This window comes from Macaca thibetana, chromosome 7, assembly GCF_024542745.1.
Source record: "Macaca thibetana thibetana isolate TM-01 chromosome 7, ASM2454274v1, whole genome shotgun sequence".
Classification (NCBI taxonomy): domain Eukaryota; kingdom Metazoa; phylum Chordata; class Mammalia; order Primates; family Cercopithecidae; genus Macaca; species Macaca thibetana.
Window position 1 is genome coordinate 108607754 of NC_065584.1, and position 21023 is coordinate 108628776.

The following is a 21023-nucleotide window of genomic DNA, read 5'->3' on the forward strand; positions in this document are numbered from 1 at the left end:
CCCAGTACCTTCGGCCAGGTGGGGTTATGAAGTTATGAAGTCCTCCCCCGACCGGCACCTCTGGCCAGATGGGGTTATGAAGTCCCCCCAACCGCCCCTGAGGAGCAGGCGGAGTAAAAGCGAGCCGGGACTGCTAGCCGGTCGGGACCGCTGCTTCGCTGATGCTGGTTGTGTAGCACGGATGTGCGTAGCGTGACTGTGTTGTGTGGATGGGGGCACTGAGATCCGCAGGGACCATCACTGCAAGGAGAAGCTGCATGGCCGGGAGAGTTCAGCAGCTGAGCGGGCCAGGGTTCCTGGAAAGGCAGGTCCCAATGCATTTCCCGACCGGGCACCTAACGGGCTGCTCTCAAAAGCACTGACTATCACCGAGGCTGGCCAGAGACCCTTAAGTATCTAATTCACGATGACACCAACTAACTCTGAGTACAGTAGAAAATGTACAGTCGGGCGACCAGAATATGCACACTCGAGCCGCCACCGTGGGACTGCTCCAGGCAGTACCCACCACAGCAGGAGCTCGAACTGTCGCGAGAATAACTGCCAGCTTGCTAGTTGCCCGGCACGGGAAGGCGAACTCTCGCGAGAAGGCCGCCAGCTTCGGGGGCAACTGCCGCGGGACCTCGAACTCTCGCGCGACAGCAACCAATTCGTTAGAAGCGCGTTGCAGGCGCGCGAAACATGGCGCGGCACGGGCCGCCGTTGAGCTGGCTGGACGCGCAGCAGGAGCGCGACGTGCGGGAGCTCGTCCGGGGTGTCGCCGGCCTCCCGGACGAAGCAGACCCCAACTTCCAGCTCGCCCTAAACTTCGCCTGGTCCAACTTCAGGTGTGGGGCGCGGCGCGCGAGCGGGTCCCGGGACACAGCCCGGAGCCCGCGCGTGGGTCCGGCGCAGCCCGGGGTCGGGGTGCGCTGGGGCGGGGCATGGGGCTGAGGCGGACGCGGTCTCAGAGAGCCCTCGCAGGCCCTGCCGCCGCCCACTCCCCCCGGCCAGCGCCCTCGGCGCGGTGCTCTGCGCACCCCACGGTGTGTTACCTGGAACGCGTCCTGATCGTCACCGGGGGAAGCGCGGAACTGGGTTTCTTGCCACCGGGGCGCGCTCCTGCAACCCAGCGCTCTGCGAGGCCGCAGGCGGCACTCGAGGCCAGCCTGGGCAACGTAGCAACTCCATCTCTATAATTTTTTATTTTATTTTATTTTATTTTAATTAAAGAGATTGTATTCTCACTGACTCCTGCTCCCTGGTCAGCCCAGTGTAAGGTCTCTCTCACCCTGCTCTCCTTTTTACAAAACGCGTGTCATGACATTGATTTTACCTGTTATGACTGTCTCCTCCGCTTCCACTCCAACTAGAATGCTGCATCTCTGCACAGCGCCTGACAACGTAGCAGGCTTAGTCAGCTAATGCAATTTCTAATGCAGTTTCTCTTGTTACTAGTTTTTAAAGACTTACAGAATTTAGATGTATACGTGGAGTGAGATCTATTTTTCTTTATGGGAGAGGGAAATTAAACAATACTTTTATAGTCATTACCCATAATGAAATTACTAAGAGAATGTTAATGTTAATATTCTACCTGTTTAATTTCAGTAAAAATCTTGAATAATGAACAGTTTTTTAAAATCCGTAATTTTAGTTACTTTAATGATCATAGTCATAAAGTGTCTAGTTGGCTTATAATAGGAATACGGGGCTTTCATATTCTTTTAAAGCATGCCGAGTTTCCGAAGTAATAAACTGAATTCTTAAATGTGACTTACAAAAATAAACAATGTGTGAAATAGGTTATACAACACAAAAACTTAAATGCTGAAATTCAAGTTTTTTTTTACTAATATTTCTAAATGACAGTAGGCAGATGGTCATCATTTTAGAGGTGGGAGAGACATTAGAGGTTACTGTTTCCATTCACAGGTTTCAGGAACTAAATTATAATAGGTAAAGTGGTGTACCATTCACCCATTTACTGGACTAGATTCATGTGTTTCTCAGTATTGTAATTTTTTTCTTTTAAGTACAGATTGCTGGCTTTGATACTAAAAAATGGGAAACAATTTTTGCATAGGCTATGTTATATACATATACATTAGTTGCATAGGCTATGCTATAATTTTATGATGCTTTAAACCATCAGAAAAATGAATAGTTCATGTTTACATTGTTGAAAATTGTGGCCATTGGCCGGGCGCGGTGGCTCAAGCCTGTAATCCCAGCACTTTGGGAGGCCGAGACGGGCGGATCACGAGGTCAGGAGATCGAGACCGTCCTGGCTAACACGGTGAAACCCCGTCTCTACTACAAAATACAAAAAAACTAGCCGGGCGAGGTGGCGGGCGCCTGTAGTCCCAGCTACTCGGGAGGCTGAGGCAGGAGAATGGCGTGAACCCGGGAGGCGGAGCTTGCAGTGAGCTGAGATCCGGCCACTGCACTCCAGCCTGGGCGACAGAGCGAGACTCCGTCTCAAAAAAAAAAAAAAAGAAAAGAAAATTGTGGCCATTTAGAATTCTAGGCCCTAGAAATTCAAAGATGAGTAAGATATAGCCTCTGTCTTTAAAAAAAGACAGAGATAAAAGGGATTTTTTAACCTTGGGATCTGGAGATATAATTCAGATATTTGTTAATTTGGATGAGGAAAAAATTATACTAATCTCTAACTGAAAAGTAGCATCTCCTTCCATTATAAATGAAGGCAGCAAACCATAGTAGTATTAGCCTACCTGTGACTTTATCGCCAGTAGAATTCACATACTGTTTTCACATCAGAGTTGTAGATATTTGTAAATGTTGTTTACTGTTACTTTAATGGTAGTTATTGTACCTACTGCTAAATCTTGTTATTTAATACTTTCATAAATAACATTTCTTGCCATATCATAAACTTCTTGAAATATTTGACAACTGTACCCCAGTATAATTGGATTCCTTTGTATTTCGTTTTTGGCATTTAAAAACATTATTCAGAGAAGGGATCCTTAGGCTTCAGTGGGCCTCACTATAGCATAAAAAGATTGGGACCACCTGATGTAGAATGTGTTCAGCTGGATTTAGATACAGGGTCTTATGGGAAGACAGAGGAGCCAGAGCCAAGGTTGGGAGGGTCAGGAAGCACCTGTGTGCTGGAGAACGGTTGCTTGCACAGTCTCGGACATGGTGATTATTTGCCTGTCTTGGTGGAGGTAACTGAAGACAAGGTACACTCCATTCTGGAAGTGTGTAGCTGAGTACAGAGCATATGGGGGATGTGGAGGGCCATGAGATGAGTTCACTTACCTGTGTGACAGAGTTGGCATAAGAATTGCATTTTGTCTTTATTAGATTTCATCGTTTCTTGGATGTGAACAGCCACAAAATAGAAAAAACAATAGAAGGGTAAGTCAGTGTATGTATGTACACATCCTAAAATACATGTATTTTCTTATAGATCTTTTTAAGATAGCTTTATAATCATTGTTTTTATTATGTTTTAGAATTTATGAAAAATTTATCATTCATTCTGATCTCAGCAAAGCTGCTAGCTGGAAGAGATTAACTGAGGAATTTCTAAACGCACCACTTCCCAGCATAAAGGAAATAAAGGTATGCCTTCAATTATGCGATCTCCAGTGTGTATTTTACTGTTTCCTATGTGATTATTGTCAATTTGCTTCTGTTACTATTTAAACATTCTATTTTAGTATTATCTACTGGCTAATAGGATCTCCTGGAAATTTATTTAAATATTGCCATCAAACCAGATATACCTCAGTTCGTGATGAAAGACAGAGCTTGCTCTTATTTAATCATTTTTGCACCTCAGTTCTACTATGGAAAGACAGATCAGAGAGTGATACAAATAGTAGCATAGTTTGGATATCTTAAAACTGTCAAATGGTTTCTCAGCACTTGGCAGTGGCTGGCTGGAGATGCTTACTAGATGCCTGGTATACTTTCATATTGTTTGGGGGATTCCCCAAGACCACCTTTTGGCATAATGCTTTGCTCCAAGGATTCACAGAACTCAAAAAAGCTGTTATCCTTACTGTTAATAGTTTATTACAGTGAAAGGATACAGATTAAAATCATCAGAGGGAAGAGGTGCTTAGAGCAAAGTCTAGGAGAAGCTAGGCACGCATGTCCAAATGTTCCTTTGCAGTGGAGTCACCTGGGGATGCACTTAATTCTCTCAGTAACGGTATATGACAACATGTGCAAAATGTTGCCCCTCCACTCCCCCCAGGGCCACTCAGCTGAGCCTTGGTGACCAGCATTTTTATTGGGGGGTGGGTCACATAAGCAAGCAGAGCCCAGTGTGGCTGACCTTATCTGCTCAGTCTCTAGCCCCTTAGAGGTCAAACCAAAGATGGCAAGCATATGGAAACAGCTGTGGGTTCCCTGAACACAGAGGGGGACCACATTCCCTAGCTCTGCTGTGGCACATCTTGTGCCTATGTAGTTCTTTCCCTTTTCCCTTTTAATATTAAGCACTGTCTCCACACATGCTACATATTTCACTTCTTTATAGTTCCTTTCTTGTCTCCCCCTTTAAAATGCACATTTTACAGGCATAGGGCTCTTTGTTCCCGGACACCTAGGGCACAGTGGACAATGCATGTTTGTTGAAGGAATCAGTAAATCTGTGCAGTCTTGTCTGCTTCACTATCCCCACTCTGTCCACAGCCCCCACCCACTTACACAAGGTGGATTGGTTTTCCTTTTCTCTTGCTATGTGGCATCTTAGATGTGTTTGTTATAGCAGAGGTCTCCAACCCCCACATGATGAACGAGTACCGACATGCCTGCTAGGAACTAGGCTGCACGGCAGGAGGTGACTGGGGTGAGTGAGCATGACCGCCTCAGCTCCACCTCCTGTCAGATCAGCGGTGGCATTAGATTTTCATAGGAGAGCAAACCCCATTGTAAACTGCACATGTGAGGATCTAGGTTGCATGCTCCTTATGACAATCTAATGCCTAATGATCTGAGGTGGAACAGTTTAATCCTGAAACCAACCCCCACCCAACAGTCCATGGAAAAATTGTCTTCTACAACAGTGGTCCCTGGTGCCAAAAAGGTTGGAGATTGCTATATAGTGTAGCCATAACTTCACACGTTTTTCCTTTTTCTTTTTTTTTTTTTTTTGAGACCGAGTGTCACTCTGTTGCCTAGGCTTAGAGTGCAGTGGCGCAGTCTTGAGTCATTGCAACTCCTGCTTCCCAGGTTCAAGTGATTCTCCTGCTTCAGCCTTCTGAGTAGCTGGGATTACAGGTCCCACCACCATGCCCAGCTAATTTTTTTGTATTTTTAGTAGAGACAGGGTTTCACCATGTTGGCCAGGCTGGTCCCGAACTCTTGACCTCAAGCAGTCCACCTGCCTTGGGGTCCCAAAGTGCTGGGATTACAGGCATGAGCCACCACGCCCAGCTTCTTTATTATCCTTTTAATGTCCATGGGATCAGTAGTGACGATCCCTCTTTAGTTTCTGATTTTAGTAATGTGTATATTCTCTCTTTTTATTGTGGTTAGTATGTCTAGAGATTCATTAATGTTATTACTTTCTTCAGCGAATCAGTTTTTGGTTTTGCTGTCTATTATTGTTTCCTGTTTTCAATTTCGTTAATTTTTTTTCTTTCCTTTTTTTTTATTTTTATTTTTTTGAGGCGGAATCTTGCTCTGTTGCCCAGGCTGGAGTGAAATGGTGCAATCTCGGCTCACTGCAGCCTCAGCCTCCCAGGTTCAAGGAATTCTTCTGCCTCAGCCTCCAGAGTAGCTGGGATTACAAGCATACACCACCTCGCCCAGCTAATTTTTGTGTTTTTAGTAGAGACGAGGTTTCGCCATGTTGGCCAGGGTGGTCTCGAACTCCTGACCTCAAGTGATCTGCCCACCTTTGTTCCAAAACTCTGGGATTACAGGCGTAAGTCATCCCGGCCTTCTTTGTTGATATATTTTCAAGCTCGTGCCAGTCTACTGGATGAGCCTATCGGAAGCATTCTTCATTTCTGACACTTTGTTTTTCATTTGGAACACTTCGATTCTTTCTTAGAGTTTCCATCTCACCACTTATATACTCATCTGTTCTTCTTGTTATCCACATTTTTTTTTTTTTTTTTTTTTTTTTTTTTGAGACAGAGTCTCCCTCTGTCGCCCAGGCTGGAGTGCAGTGGCCGGATCTCAGCTCACTGCAAGCTCTGCCTCCCGGGTTTACACCATTCTCCTGCCTCAGCCTCCCAAGTAGCTGGGACTACAGGCGCCCGCCACCTCGCCTGGCTAGTTTTTTGTATTTTTTAGTAGAGACGGGGTTTCACCGGGTTAGCCAGGATGGTCTCGATCTCCTGACCTTGTGATCCGCCCATCTCGGCCTCCCAAAGTGCTGGGATTACAGGCTTGAGCCACCGCGCCCGGCCGTTATCCACATTTTTCATTAGCACTCTTAGTATATTAATCATAGTTGTTTTCAATTCCCAGTCTGATAATTCCAACATCCCTGCCATATATGAGTCTGGTTTGGATGCTTGCTCTATCTCTTCTGACATACTGCCAGGTGGCCAGTGTTGTCTACCTGGATACCTGAGCCCAGGACTCCAGGGCTTTTACTGGGGGCTTATCTCTTAGGCATAGGACCTGCGTGACTGACCACAATTACTGAAGTTCCAGAGCCTTCAAAGGAAAGCAGGTGTTCACCTTCAGTCACACTGTTTGCACAAACTGTATAAACAGACTAGTACAACATGGTTCAAGATTTGAACATACAGAACACTTTTGCCAGTTCAGATATTTCAAGAGCTCAGTCACCACAAGCTGGCCAAGGCTTATTTGTGAAAAGAAGCCCTTTTGGGGGATGCTGAAGGCTTTGGCAATTCGGGCTTCCTGAGTTAATGCTTTCCCACACTGCTTATATCCCAATTTAAAAATCAATCATATAAATAAGGAAAGACTGCCAATCAAATAGAAACTTGAACAAAGGAGAGTAATACCCAATAAAGGAAAATCAATAATTTTAAGCTTATGGAAAAGTGCCTACCATTTCATAAGATAAATGCAAATTAAAGCAACACTGAGATAACATTTTTCACTGATCTGATTAATAAAAGGTGTAGGAAGCAGGTAATTCTATATGTATGTATGTTTGTGTCATGTGTATGGAAGATATTTTGACATTATTTCTCAAAATTCCAAATGCAAACACTCTTTGAGTTAGCATTTCACTTTTTAGGAATTTATTATACAAGTAAACTCTCATAATTATGAAACAACAGCCAGGTGTGGTGGCCCACGCCTGTAATCCCAGCACTTTGGGAGGCCGAGGCAGGCAGATCACAAGGTCAGGAGTTCAAGACCAGCCTGGCCAACGTGGTGAAACCCCATCTCTACTAAAAATACAAAAGTTACCTGAGCGTGGTGGCGTGTACCTATAATCTCAGCTACTCTGGAGGCTGAGGCAGGAGAATCAGTTGAACCCGGGGAGGCAGAGGTTGTGGTGAGCTGAGATTGCACTATTGTACTCCACCCTGGGCAACAAAGTGAAACTCCATCTCGGGGGGGAAAAAATGAAACAACATAAGTTTGTGATAGCAAAAGATTGTGAAAAAATGTAAATTTCATTAATAGGGGACTTGTTAAATAAAATATGGTACATCTGAGTTAAACTATCAGCCATGTTTAAGCTTCATGATACATATTGCCACAGGAGAATAACTTTTAACCATAATATTACATTCTAAAGACATTTCCGTCATTTTAGAAATAAAAGCTCTCATCCACTCAGATCTTTTACTTGTTAGAAATATAGAACTCAGACTTCAGATGGCTTTGAGGTTCCTTATGTATATGCGTTTGAGCTTTGAAGAACTTTGAAGGTTAGGAGTTATGTAGATATAACTCATGTTTTCTCAAACCAGGAAAAAACGTGGGGACATACCTGTCATAGAGTTATCTTTACTCAGTCTAGTGTCGAAAGCATTTCCCAACCTCAGAGATTCATGTTGTTCATTTTTTTGTTTTAAAGACAGATGCACATTATTCCATACTGTCACTTCTTCTGTGTCTGTCAGACTCTCCTTCAAACAGCAATTATGTGGAGACACCAAGAGATAAAGAAGTGGGTATGTTACTAGATGCCTTAACATATGAGAAGTAAAAGAGAAATTGTTTCATTACTTGCTTAGTAAACATTGAGTTTTATTGAAACTTACAAAAATCTGTGAAACTAAAGTGTTTCTATTGTTTTAGATGCTATCACAATTATAAAATTTTGTTTAAAATGCAGTCAGCCCTCTATATTCTCAGGTTCCATACCCACAGATTCAACCAAATACCAATCAAAAATATTCAAAAAAAATAAATAAATAATACAACAATCTAAAATAATACAATTTTTAAAACTATTTACATGGTGTTAGGTATTGTAAGTAATCTAGAGATTATTTAAAGTATACAGCAGGATGTATTTAGGTTATATGCACACACTACACCATTTTCTTTTTTTTTTTTTTTTTTTTTTTTTTTTTTTTTTTTTTTTTTTTGAGACGGAGTCTCACGCTGTTGCCCAGGCTGGAGTGCAGTGGCGCGATCTCGGCTCACTGCAAGCTCCGCCTCCCGGGTTCACGCCATTCTCCTGCCTCAGCCTCCTGAGTAGCTGGGACTACAGGCGCCCGCCACCGCGCCCGGCTAATTTTTTGTATTTTTTAGTAGAGACGGGGTTTCACTGTGGTCTCGATCTCCTGACCTTGTGATCCGCCCGCCTCGGCCTCCCAAAGTGCTGGGATTACAGGCTTGAGCCACCGCGCCCGGCCTGAGCCACCGCGCCCGGCCCACTACACCATTTTCTATCATCAGCCTTGAGCACTGTGGAGGGTGGTGTAGCTCCTGGAACCAATTCCCCTCAGATACTGAGGGATGACTGTATTCGTTTACAAACTATCTTCACTTGTAAAAAGAGAACACTCACCTTTGAGAATGAGTTAATTAAAATGTAAAATGCTTTAGAATATAAATTTACTAAATGTTTCAATATTTTTAAATTTTTATTTCCTGAGTATTTTGAGTCTTGTTAGTCTTTTTTCCTTAGTTTTGAGGTTTTTTTCAAATGTAGATATAAGAAAGCTGATGAAGTTCTTTTGTTACATTTTTAGAAAAGAAAGATGATTTTGACTGGGGAAAATACTTGATGGAAGGTGAAGAAATGGACATTGGTCCTTACATGGACACACCAGTAAGTGGCAGTAGTTTTGCTGTTGAAAATTTAAATACACGCCAGGTGATAGAGATGATTTTAATGGGTCTTTCCACCCTAGGTCAACTTAGCTAAAACAGGAACACTCTTACTAAGCTAGAGTCATTTATTATGGAAGCCTGGTTAGGATTTTGCACCAAACCATTAGTATTAAAAAGTTAAGGCCGGGCGCGGTGGCTCAAGCCTGTAATCCCAGCACTTTGGGAGGCCGAGACGGGCGGATCACGAGGTCAGGAGATCGAGACCATCCTGGTTAACACGGTGAAACCCCGTCTCTACTAAAAAATACAAAAAATTAGCCGGGCGCGGTGGTGGGCGCCTGTAGTCCCAGCTACTCGGGAGGCTGAGGCAGGAGAATGGCGTGAACCCGGGAGGCGGAGCTTGCAGTGAGCTGAGATCCGGCCACTGCACTCCAGCCCGGGCGACAGAGCGAGACTCTGTCTCAAAAACAAAACAAAACAAAACAAAACAAAAAAAAGTTAAAAGAGGCTGGGCATGGTGGCTCACATCTGTAATCTCAGCACTTTGAGGGGCGGGAGGATTGCTTGAGCCTAGGAATTTGAGACCAGCCTGGGCAACATAGCAAGATCTGCGTCTGTTTGTAAAAAATAAATTTGAAAAAAAGAAGTTGTTTGGGCTCGGTGTCTTACACCTGTAATCCCAGCACTGTGGGAGGCCAAGGTAGGTGGATCACTTGAGACCAGGAGTTCGGGAGCAGCCTGGGCAACATAGTGAAACCCCTTCTACTAAAAATACAAAAAGTTAGCTGGGCATGGTGGTACATGCCTGTAATCCCAGCTACTGAGGAGGCTCAGGCACAACAACCTCTTGAACACAGGAGGTGGAGGTTGCAATGAACTGAGATCGTGCCATTGCACTCCAGCCTGGATAACAAAGCAAGAGACTCTATCTCAAAAAAAAAAAAGTTAAAAGGGGTGAGTACAAGTATCCCTTAAGGATCTGTGATCGTGGGACTTTTAGCCACAAAAAATGATTCCATTCCTTATTATTTCAACATTATAGAAAAAAAGTAATAATTGTATTTCTAGTCCTATAATAGGCACTTCCAAGAGATTTAGGAAAAAAAAATTCATTTGTTTTTCTGTTCCATGTTGCTTCAAAGTTTTTGCTTTTCTTCAGAGTCTTAGTCTTTTAATGTAAATAGCTTTAAATGTTATACTGTATAAAGCTAAAGTGTATTTCTTTTTTAAATCAGAATTGGTCTGAAGAAAGTGAAGAGGAAAATGATCAGCTGCCCTTAAGCAGAGAGGACTCTGGAATTCAGATAGACAGGACACCGTTAGAAGAACAAGACCAAAACAGAAAACTGGATCCTTGTATCAGTTGGAAAGGTACTTTGTGTTATGAGGTGGTGACATTTTCTAACAGGCAAATTCCCCAGAAGGAAAGGCAAGGTTCGAGATCACTTCCATGTGATCAAGGTGTTGGCTAAGCTCTACCATCCTTATAAAACCAATTTTTAAAATCATTAGTAATCTTTTTTATGATGCTTAAGTGTTAGTACTATAGAATTAATGTTGAACTAATACATGTAGAGTGTAATTTTGTAATTTTTTTCCTATACTTCTGAGAACTTTCTTAGCCCTAAATGTTTCCTTTTTTTTTTTTAATTGGAGAAGGACTGATTTTGCTAAGATTGTCCCACTGCGCTCCAGCTCTGATAACTGAGCGAGACCCTGTCTCAAAAAAAATTAAAATAAAAAAAAAAGGGAGAACATGCATAGGTTATATGCAAATACTATGCCATTTTATATCAGAGACTTAAGCACCTGCAGATTTTCGTGTCTGCAGCATTCCTGCAACCAATCCCCAGTGGATACTGAGGAACAGCTGCATTTATTCTGGACTTTCTAATCTGTGCTCTTGGTGTCAGTGTGACCCAGAAACAGACTGTTTTTCATTTATGTGGCTTTGTAGGATTATGTCTTAATACACAGATGGCAAGTTTCCTCTCAGCTACTTGGGAGGCTGAGGCAGGAGAATCTCTTGGCTCCTTTTCTTTCTCTTTTTTTTTTTTTTTTGAAGACAAGGGTGTCACTCTGTTGCCCAGGCTAGAGTGCGGTGGCACAGTCTTAGCTCACTGCAACCTCTGCCTCCCGGCCTCAAGCAATCCTCCCACCTCAGCCTCCTGAGTAGCTGGAACTACAGGTGAGGGCCACCACACTCAGCTAATTCTTGTATTTTTTTGTAGAGACGGGATTTCACCATGTTGCCCAGGCTAGTCTTAAACTCCTAGACTCAAGCAATTCACCCGCCTCTGCCTCCCAAAGTGCTGGGATTACAGGTGTGAGCCACTGTGCTGAGCCCACTTTGCTCTTCCCCCCACCCCCCTTTTTTTTGAGTCTCACTCTGTCGCCCAGGCCACAGTACAGTGGCCTGATCTCACCTCACTGCAAACTGCACCTCCCTGGTTCTAGTAGCTGGGATTACAGGCGTGCACGACGGCACTCAGCTGATTTTTGTATTTTTAGTAGAGACAGGGTTTCACCATGTTGGCCAGGCTGGGCTCAAACTCTTGACCTCAACTGATCCACCCGCCTCTGCCTCCCAAAGTATGGGGATTACAGGTGTGAAACACTGCTCTTTTTCAAAATGGCTTAGCTATTTGTGAACTTTTATTCTTCTGTAGACATTTTAGAAGCAGGATGGTAAACTTAAAAAAAAAAAAAAAAAAGGCCAGGCGCAGTGGCTTATGCCTGTAATCCCAACACTTTGGGAGGCCAAGCCGGGTGGATCACTTGAGGTCAGGAGTTCAAGACCAGCCTGACCAACATGGTGAAACCCCACGTCTACTAAAAATACAAAATTAGCTGGGCGTGGTGTCGCATGCCTGTAATCCCAGCTACTCGGGAGGCTGAAGCAGGAGAATCACTTGAACCCGGCAGGTGGAGGTTGCGGTGAGCCAAGATCACACCATTGCACCCCAGCCCGGGCAACAAGAACAAAACTTTATCTCAAAATAATAAAAAATTTAAAAACAATCCAGCTGGAGTTTTTATTGGGATTGCAGAGAATTTATACATCTAATTTGGGGAGGCTTGATTGCCTTAACATAATAATAGCTACATTTATCGTAATTTTTTATCTTTTACTAGAGTTTGGATTTTTTTTTTTAAAGATCTCGAGTGTTCATTTATTAATTTCTACATACATTATAGTTTTTATTTTTGTGAATGATGCCTCTTTATTCCTAATGTAAAAGAAATAATACTGGTTTCTGTAAGTTGTTCTTATATGCACCATTTTTGCTGAATTCTCATATTAATTATAATAGTTGATTCCATTTGGTTTCTTATATAGATCGTTAGTATCATCTGCAAATATTGATGGTTTTATCTCTTCGTGCTAGTTCTTATGCCTGTATCTTCTCTGTGACATGATGATCAAATCTCTTTTTCTGGCCTACCAGCCCAGCCGCTACTAGTCCGTAGCGGAAGCAACAGCTCATAGGAGTGGGCTTCCTGGACAACTCGGTCTCATCGTACGGGGGGGGTTATACCTGAAACTCCTCCGTTAAGTGTGATGGTTGTTTGGTATCAGTTCAGGGTATGTGGCCTTTATCAAATTAAGACAATTTCGGCCGGGCACGGTGGCTCACGCCTGTAATCCCAGCACTTTGGGAGGCCGAGGTGGGCGAAATCACCTGAGGTCGGGAGTTGGAGACCAGCTTGACCAACATGGAGAAACCCCATCTCTACAGAAAAAAAAAAATACAAAATTAGCCGGGCGTGGTGGCACATGCCTGTAATCCCAGCTACTCGGGAGGCTGAGGCAGGAGAATCACTTGGACCCGGGAGGCAGAGGTTGCAGTGAGCCGAGATTGTGCCATTGTACTCCAGCCTGGGCAACAAGAGCGAAACTCTGTGTGAAAAAAAAAAAAAAAAAAAAAGACAATTTCCTTCTATCCCTAGAAGTCTTTAATAATAAATAAATGTTGAATTTTTTTAAATGCTATTATTTATCTGTGAGATAATCTCATAACTTTTCTCTTTTATCCTAATAATACAGTGATAGACTTTCCGATATTGAATTATCCTTGAATTCTTCATCTAAACTTGCTTGACCATGTTATTTTTTAGTACATTATTAGATTGGGTTCAATTTCGGATTCACTTTTTTTTTTTTTTTAAGACAGGGTCCTGCTCTGTTACCCAGGTTGGAGTGCAGTAGTATGATCACAGCTCACTCCAGCCTCAACTTCCTGGGCTCAAGGTATCCTCCCACCTCAGCCTCCTAAGAAGCTGGAACTTCTGGTGCATGCCACCACACCCAGCTAACTTGTTTACTTTTTCGTAGAGATGAGGTTTCACTGTGTTTGAGACCAGTCCAGCCTGGGATTGCAGGTGTGAGCCACCGAACCCAGGAGGTTAGCTCTTTTTTAATGTAGGATTTTTCATCTTTATTCTTTGATGAATTGTATTTATCATGCCTTTATCTAGTTTAAGCATCACTGTTATATTAGCCTCATAAAATGTTAGGTGGCTTTCTCTTTTTGTGCTTTTTCACATAACTTGTATATGATAGAGGTTATCTAATCCTTCAAAATTTAGCACCAAGGCCGGGCGCGGTGGCTCAAGCCTGTAATCCCAGCACTTTGGGAGGCTGAGGCAGGTGGATCACGAGGTCAGGAGATCGAGACCATCCTGGCGAACACGGTGAAACCCCGTCTCTACTAAAAAAATACAAAAAACTAGCCGGGTGAGTTGGCGGGCGCCTGTAATCCCAGTTACTCGGGAGGCTGAGGCCGGAGAATGGCGTAAACCCGGGAGGCGGAGCTTGCAGTGAGCTGAGATCCGGCCACTGCACTCCAGCCCGGGCAACAGCGCGAGACTCCGCCTCAAAAAAAAAAAAAAAAAAAAAAAAAAAAAAAAAAAAAAATGTAGCACCAGTCCCGAGGCTTTGGGAGTGGTTGGGAAGGTCTTCGGTTACCGTTTCAATTTCCTTAATGGTTATTGGACGATTAACATATACCATTTGTATCTTTTTATGTATGTGGCAAATTTTTTTTTTTTTACTTTCTAGTTAATTACATTTAATTAAGTTAGTATGTGTTTCTATATGTGTGGTTTTATTTTATTTTACTTTGTTTTTTGAGATAGGGTCTCACTGTGTCACCCAAGCTGGAGCGCAGTGGCGTGATCTCAGCTCACTGCAGCCTCAACCTCCTGGCTCAGCCAGTCCTCCCATGTCAGCCTCCCGAGAACGAGCACATGCCACCATCCCTGGCTAATTTTTTTGCTTTTTTTGGTAGAGGTGGGGGTCATACTTTGTTGACCAGGCTGGTCTTGAACTCCTGGACCCAAGTGATCATCCTGCCCTGGCTTCCCAAAGGGCTGGGATTATATGTGTGAGCCATAGAACCCAGCTGGTAAATGTGGTTTAAAATAAATGATCATAATACATTAATGTTAGGTAGCTGTTATTTTAAAAAAGTCATTTTCAACTATACGTTTGAATGGAGCTGTAAGTCCAGATATACTGACCCAGTATTTTGTTGTTGTTAACTCAAACTGATTACATTTCTTTCAAGCAGATGAGCCAGATGACCGAAGCTGGCTGGAACATCATGTGGTCCATCAGTATTGGACAGCCAGGCCCTCCCAGTTTCCTCATAGTTTACATTTGCACTCCAATTTAGCTGCTGTCTGGTAAGAAGCTAAAGTTTTCATTTAATATGATGATAGAAGAAACTTTGATGTTTAGACATTTGGCTTTGATTTGTGACTTAAATCAAGTTCTTCCCTGAAATTTAAACTTGTTTTCGTTTTGAGAATTCTTTTTTTTTCTTTGTTTTTGGAGACAGAGTCTCACTGTAGTTGCTCAGACTGCAATGCAGTAGTGAGATCTTGGCTCATTGCAGTCTTGACCTCACCCAACTAATTTTTTTTTTTTTTTTTTTTTTTTTTGAGACGGAGTCTCGCTCTGCTGCCCAGGCTGGAGTGCAGTGGCCAGATCTCAGCTCACTGCAAGCTCCGCCTCCCGGGTTTACGCCATTCTCCTGCCTCAGCCTCCCAAGTAGCTGGGACTACAGGCGCCCGCCACCTCGCCCGGCTAGTTTTTTTTTTTGTATTTTTTAGTAGAGAGGGGGTTTCACCGTGTTAGCCAGGATGGTCTCGATCTCCTGACCTCGTGATCCACCTGCCTCGGCCTCCCAAAGTGCTGGGATTACAGGCTTGAGCCACTGTGCCCGGCCCTAATTTTTTATTTTTTATTTTATTTTATTTTTTTGCAGGGGGAGACAAAGTCTCACTCTGTCTCCCTGGCTGGAGTGCAGTGGCATAATCATGGCTCACTGCAACCTCTGCCTCCTGGGTTCCAGCTATTCTCATCCTTCAGCCTCCCAGGTAGCTGGGATTATAGGTGCATGCCACCACGCCCAGCTAATTTTTATATTTTTAGTAGAGATGGGATTTTACCATGTTGGCCAGGCTGATCTCGAACTCCTGTCCTCAAGTGATCCACCTGCTTCGGCCTCCCAAAGTGCTGGAATTACAGGCATGAGCCAGCACACCTGGCTGGTGTTGAAAATTCTAGTTAAATAGTTTTTAATTATTTGTTATTGAAAATCATTAAATTGGCCGGGCGCGGTGGCTCAAGCCTGTAATCCCAGCACTTTGGGAGGCCGAGACGGGCGGATCACGAGGTCAGGAGATCAAGACCATCCTGGCTAACCCGGTGAAACCCTGTCTCTACTAAAAATACAAGAAAATTAGCTGGGCGAGGTGGCGGGCGCCTGTAGTCCCAGCTACTTGGGAGGCCAAGGCAGGAGAATGGCGTGAACCTGGGGGGGCGGAGCTTGCAGTGAGCAGAGATTGCGCCACTGCACTCCAGCCTGGGGCACAGAGCAAGACTCCGTCTCCAAAAAAAAAAAGAAAATCATTAAATTATAGTATTATTAAATTATAGTCTGTGTTTCCAATTTTTGTTGTGAATTTCAATGTAAATATATTGGTATATATTAGGGCATTATTTGATTTCTGTTTTGGTATATTACTACAAAAATAGGCATATTGTTTTCCAGAAACAACTTTACATAGTTGTAACCATTTGCCTAAATCAGCAATAAACATAATTGCAATTGTTCTGAAAGTGTTTCTGAGTATTCTGATTGATGTGAAAATATAGGGGGTATTTTTTTTTTTTTTTTTTGAGACAGAGTCTCGCTCTGTCGCCCAGGCTGGAGTGCAGTGGCCGGATCTCAGCTCACTGCAAGCTCCACCTCCCGGGTTTACGCCATTCTCCTGCCTCAGCCTCCCGAGTAGCTGGGACTACAGGCGCCCACCACCTCGCCCGGCTAAGTTTTCTTATTTTTTAGTAGAGATGGGGTTTCACCGTGTCAGCCAGGATGGTCTCGATCTCCTGACCTCGTGATCCGCCCGTCTCGGCCTCCCAAAGTGCTGGGATTACAGGCTTGAGCCACCGCGCCCGGCCAATATAGGGGGTATTTAAGCCATTTATTATATGTACTTGCTAATTGATGACTAGTTAGCACTAAATTGCGAATATTCTTTGAGATAAGTTATGTACTTAGTTAGAAACCTTTCTATTGACATTTATGTTTGCTGTCTTATAGGGACCAGCACTTGTACAGCAGTGATCCATTGTATGTTCCAGATGACAGGGTTTTGGTTACTGAGACTCAGGTTATTCGGGAAACCCTATGGTAAGATATATTCACTTAATTAATAGTCTTTATGAGGCTTGATTACTGAGAAGCAAAACTTTTATGAAAGGAAACTGTTCAAGCATTTTCACATGCAGACTAGAAACGGACTGTTAGGTGTGCAGTTCAGACCAGATTTGACTGTGGAGATTGAGAGAGTTTGATATATTCACTTCTTTTTCATTTTAAATAATTTAGCATATGATTTACGTAGATTAGTCCAACATTTCTTTTTTTTTTTTTTTTTTTTTTGAGACAGAGTCTCGCTTTGTTGCCCAGGCTGGAGTGCAGTGGCTAGATCTCAGCTCACTGCAAGCTCCACCTCCTGGGTTTACGCCATTCTCCTGCCTTAGCCTCTCGAGTAGCTGGGACTACAGGCGCCCGGCACCTCGCCCGGCTAGTTTTTTGTATTTTTTAGTAGACACGGGGTTTCACCGTGTTAGCTAGGATGGTCTCGATCTCCTGACCTCGTGATCCGCCCGTCTCGGCCTCCCAAAGTGCTGGGATTACAGGCTTGAGCCACCACGCCCGGCCCCAACACTTCTTTTAACACCTGAGTTCAAAGCAAGATTTCCTACTGACTTTTTTTTTTTTTTTTGAGACAAAGTCTCGCTCTGTTGCCCCGACTGGAGTGCAGTGGCTCCATTTCAGCTCACTGCAAGCTCCGCCTCCCAGGTTGACTTCATTCTCCTGCCTCAGCCATCCAAGTAGCCAGGACAACAGGAACCCACCACCACGCCCGGCTAATTTTTGGTATTTTTTTTAGTAGAGACAGGGTTTCACTGTGTTAGCCAGGATGGTCTAGATCCCCTTACCTTGTGATCCACCCGCCTTGGCCCCCCAAAGTGCTGGGATTACAGGTGTGAGCCACCATGCCGGCAGCTTCTGATTATTCTTAATAGGCAGAATATATCAATGAAGGCCTGTGCCTGTACCTAGAAGCCAGGAATCTAATGCAACCCATGGTGGTTACTACTGAAATTCCAGGTCCTGGTGCTCTCACCATAAACTATGATATTGACATGCTCGCATTCTTAGAAATAGGAAGATCTTTTTGGGTCATCAAGTATATGGGGGAGATGCTTTGACAACATGTTTTGTTTTGTTTTGTTTTGTTTTTGAGACGGAGTCTCGCTCTATCGCCCATGCTGGAGTGCAGTGGCGCGATCTTGGCTCACTGCAAGCTCCGCCTCCCGGGTTCACGCCATTCTCCTGCCTCAGCCTCCCGAGTAGCTGGGACTACAGGCGCCCACAACCGCGCCCGGCTAATTTTTTGTATTTTTAGTAGAGACGGGGTTTCACCGTGGTCTCGATCTCCTGACCTTGTGATCCGCCCGCCTTGGTCTCCCAAAGCGCTGGGATTACAGGCGTGAGCCACCGCGCCCGGCCGACAACATGTTTTGGACTTCTCTCTAAGATGTTGAAATATCTTGAGTCTTAAGGTAGTCAGATGGAAAGATTGATGTCTTCCATTTTCTTATTATCTGACCTTTTTGTCCTCTAATTCTGAATAATAAAAATTTCTTGAGGTGGGGCATGGTGGCTCACACCTGTAGACCCAGCACTGTGGGAGGCCAAGGTGGGTGGATCACTTGAGCTCAGGAGTTCAAGACCAGCCTGGCAACATGGTGAAACCCCATCTCTACAAAAAATGCAGGAAGTAGCCAGGCATGGTGACATGCACCTGTAGTGCCAGCTACTGGGGAGGCTGAGGCTGCAGAATCACTGGAATCCAGGAGGTTGTGGCTGCAGTGAGCTGTGATCATGCTGCTGCACTCCAGCCTGGGTGGGTGACGAAGTGAGACCCTGTCAAAAAAAAAATGCCCTGGGCATAGTATCGTGAATATTTTTCTAGACTTAAAGTACACTCGTCTTTTTTTTGTCTCATTTCAGGTTACTTTCAGGAGTGAAAAAGCTCTTTATATTTCAGTTGATAGATGGGAAGGTAACTGTGAGAAACAATATTATAGTAACTCATTTAACACATGTAAGTTATTTGTATTTATGGTAATTTAAGAAATAGGATTTATGTAAACTGATAATTTTAGAACATTTTACAATATTAAAATTACTATTGAACTCATTCTTGCTTCCTCACATGGAAAAAAAAGTTTTAAATATTTAATATCCAGAAAGAAAAATTGAGTTGTGCATCTTTACAGTACTTAGAGAGTTCCTTAATATTGTTTAGGACATATTTAATTTCTTTTTTTTTTTTTTTTTTTTTTTTTTGAGACAGAGTCTCACTCTGTCGCTGAGGCTGGAGTGCAGTGGCATGATTTCTGCTCACTGCAGCCTCCACCTCCCGGGTTCAAGCCATTCTCCTGCCTCAGCCTCCTGAGTAGCTGGGACTACAGGTGTGTGTCACCACACCCAGCTAATTTTTGTATTTTTAGTAGAGACAGGGTTTCTCCACATAGGCCAGGCTTGTCTAGAACTCCTGACCTCATGATCCACCCGCCTCTGCTTTCCAAAGTGCTGGGATTACGCCCGGCCTCTTTTTTTCTTTTGAGACGGAGTCTCGCTCTGTCACCCAGGCTGGAGTGCAATGGCGCGATCTCCACTCACTGCAAGCTCTGCCTCCCGGGTTCAAGCCATTCTCCTGCCTCAGCCTCCCAAGTAGCTGGGACTACAGGCGCCGCCACTAGGCCCGGCTAATTTTTGGTATTTTTAGTAGAGACGGTAGTTCACTATGTTGGCCAGGCTGGTCTCGAACTCCTGATCTCATGATCCGCCGGCCTCGGCCTCCCAAAGTGCTGGGATTACAGGCGTGAGCCACCACGCCTGGCTGGACATATTTAATTTCAATTTGCATTTTGTGCTTTTAATTCTGTCATTCTGTATTGTGAAAGTTATATACTGTAATTTTTTTTTTTTGCTTTAAGTACATTTACCTTATGTATGTTTTTTTAAAATATAAGCCAGAATTCTGGGCCGGGCGCGGTGGCTCACGCCTATAATCCCAGCACTTTGGGAGGCTGAGACGGGCGGATCACAAGGTCAGGAGATCGAGACCATCCTGGCTAACACGGTGAAACCCCGTCTCTACTAAAAAATACAAAAAACCAGCCGGGCGTGGTGGCGGGCGCCTATATAGTCCCAGCTACTCGGGAGGCTGAGGCAGGAGAATGGCGTGAACCCGGGAGGCGGAGCTTGCAGTGAGCTGAGATCCGGCCACTGCACTCCAGCCTGGGCGACAGAGCAAGACTCCATCTCAAAAAAAAAAAATATATATATATATATATATATATATATATATATAAAAGCCAGAATTCTCTAGTCTATTGAAATTATTGCTCTTTTTCCTTTGCATATAAACCTAAATATTAATCATTTTATTACTTTGTGTTCTACTAAACATACTGTTTAAAATAATTGCAAAGGAAATATTTTACAGCGAGAGGGAAATGAATTTGAAAGTTTACAGAAGACCACCTTTGAGTAATTGCAGTTTGCTTCTGTTGTAGAGCTGTTTACGATCTGTGCTGGAACAAATAGCAGCATATGGCCAGGTTGTGTTTCGACTCCAGCAGTTCATTGATGAAGTCATGGGACACAGTTCCGAGAGCATGCTGCCTGGAAGTGGGTCTGTTCCTAAGAAGTCAACTGAAGCCCCCTTTAGAACCTACCAGGCTTTCATGTGGGCCCTGTACAAATATTTCATTAGTTTCAAAGAGGAACTTGCAGAAATCGAGAAGTGCATCATCAATAATGGTATTAAATGTTCCTCATCTTTACTCGTGCTACACGTAACTTATAATTTGAATGCCATTTAGATTTTTCATCATGTAAGATTGAAAGTTGCCTAGCAAATAAGTAGTTCTCGTGAATGCTTCATTTTTAAAATTATTTTAAATTTGTATTTTTAAATCATTCATATCTCTAAAAATCAAAAATCTACAGAGGATTTAGAGTGAAAAATCTAAATTATTCTTCCTGTACCAGTACCCCAGCCAGTCAGTTCTCCTCTCCAGAGATAGCCAGGTCCTCAGCTTCTTACGCATCCTCCCAGAAAGAGTTTGAACATACACAAGCAGTGCATATACATATACGCATACCTAGCAGTCATTACACTGCTCTCTTCAAATTTTTCTGATTTAAATTTTGAGGATAATACCACACAAATGT

General features: G+C 43.6%; 1 protein-coding gene across 7 annotated transcripts in view; it reads left to right on the forward strand.

Annotated features, from left to right (window-relative positions):
- The first annotated feature begins 553 nt into the window (after positions 1–553).
- Positions 554–21023, forward strand: part of TUBGCP5 (tubulin gamma complex associated protein 5) — a 48505-nt gene continuing 28035 nt past the window's right edge. For 3 of the 7 annotated variants that reach the window (XM_050796130.1, XM_050796128.1, XM_050796129.1), the window contains exons 1-10: positions 632–827; positions 3316–3369; positions 3468–3576; positions 7985–8081; positions 9111–9190; positions 10428–10563; positions 14763–14880; positions 16806–16895; positions 18789–18882; positions 20363–20609. In XM_050796130.1, coding sequence (XP_050652087.1) covers positions 682–827; positions 3316–3369; positions 3468–3576; positions 7985–8081; positions 9111–9190; positions 10428–10563; positions 14763–14880; positions 16806–16895; positions 18789–18882; positions 20363–20609 — 1171 coding nt within the window. In that variant the 5' untranslated portion in view covers positions 632–681. Of the gene's footprint in view, positions 828–3315; positions 3370–3467; positions 3577–7984; positions 8082–9110; positions 9191–10427; positions 10564–14762; positions 14881–16805; positions 16896–18788; positions 18883–20362; positions 20610–21023 lie in introns of all 7 variants that reach the window. The other 4 variants (XM_050796125.1, XM_050796126.1, XM_050796131.1 and 1 more) reach the window with 4 other exon arrangements.